The sequence below is a fragment of the Histoplasma capsulatum genome, genomic scaffold (genome assembly GCF_000149585.1).
Source record: "Histoplasma capsulatum NAm1 scaffold_71 genomic scaffold, whole genome shotgun sequence".
In the NCBI taxonomy this organism is placed as follows: domain Eukaryota; kingdom Fungi; phylum Ascomycota; class Eurotiomycetes; order Onygenales; family Ajellomycetaceae; genus Histoplasma; species Histoplasma mississippiense.
Genome location: NW_001813921.1, coordinates 1 through 1,357, shown reverse-complemented (window position 1 = coordinate 1,357; position 1,357 = coordinate 1). Strand labels below are relative to the sequence as shown.

Sequence of the window (1,357 nt, the reverse complement as noted above, 5' to 3'; positions counted from 1 at the left end):
CTCTTTGTAACCCTAACCCTGGCCCATTATTGTATGGGATAATGCTCTTTAAAACTCCAATATTTTTGAACCCCCCCCTCTACCTTCTGATATAATCGTCCAGCGTGCTCGACTTCCAACAGGTTGATGGGTTCATCCAACGGGTTCGGGTCCAATGGGTGAATGGGCTCCTTGGACGGGTTTGACGTCCAACGGCTTTGGGTCCAGCGTGTTCGACTAATGTTTGTTTTTCTGTGCTTAAAATCACTCCAGAATGAAGCCTTTCATTTTTTTTATATATTTTGCTATTTTAATTTACTTTGTTGATCTTGCACCGCTTTGCGCCGCTCCGTTGCCTGGGGTGAAAATATAGATATTTAGTTGGGTCTGGTTGGGTTGATGGCTTACCCCATCAAACATCGCACCTCAACTCATTGACTTTGACACCACAATGTAACCCCTTCCCGGCGGAATTATCGCTTTTGATTTGGATATGTTGTATTTCATATCCACTACGGCCTACATGCAAAGTTTGAAGTCAATTGACTCCGTGGTTGATTAGACGTTCAACGTCTGAAACCAAATGGAATGTACGTCCAATCTGCCCTGCTCTGATTGGTCGGTTTTCTAACCCTGAATGGAATGGACGTCCATTCCACCCCCACCTGTTGGATAGGGATATCGCGTATACTGCGCTTACCTTGTTCCATAGGGCCGCCGCGTTGTCGGGTTGAATGGATCCCATGGTCAAACGGACAGAACCTACTAGGGATTGCAACATGCGACGGAAGAGAAGTTTTGAACGTATCACCCAATATCGCTGATCGAGCGATGATAAACCTTCAGGTGGTTCCTGTTGGTTCTTATTGAGAATATCTGCACCACCGATCACTTCTGCATCCGACAAGAACGCCATCTTCCACGTCTGGTAGTTGGTGCCATCGAACGTGGTGACGGACTTTGTGTTCAACGAGGCCTGCGCTTCCTTCTGGTATTCGCGAGCCAGCATGTTCGGATCTTCTTCTGGTATAGGGTTCGGAGGAGGTGGAGGTGGTGGAGGAGGTGGAGGAGGTGGCGGCGCGCGTGCTGATATCAGTCGCTCGCAGAGTGCAATGAGATCTGCTGCTGCCATGGTCACCATGCCGTTAGGATTCGGCGTAGGTATCGGCATAGGACTGGGCGTGCCATCCTCAGATTCCTCGCGTTCTGGCATCTTGCCAGTATCGCGTGCTGAGCCAGAGGTTGTCATATCTTCCTCTGCCATCGCGTATTCAGTTTGATCACCCTCCGCTTCTGAGCCGGATTCTTGCTCAGTAATAGGGGGGAAGGATTGGGGGACCCTTGATTGCGAACGTAGTGTCTTCTTACGTCCTGATAT

The 1,357-nt window shown here is 49.2% G+C and overlaps 1 protein-coding gene across 1 annotated transcript; it reads right to left on the bottom strand.

Annotated features, from left to right (window-relative positions):
- Positions 1–405: 405 nt before the first annotated feature.
- Positions 406–1,243, bottom strand: HCAG_09195 (predicted protein; the record flags this gene model as incomplete). The annotated part of the gene is made up of 2 exons (XM_001535824.1): positions 406–498; positions 680–1,243. The coding sequence occupies 2 exons, from the start codon at positions 1,241–1,243 to the stop codon at positions 406–408; spliced, it is 657 nt and encodes a 218-aa protein (XP_001535874.1).
- Positions 1,244–1,357: the final 114 nt, after the last annotated feature.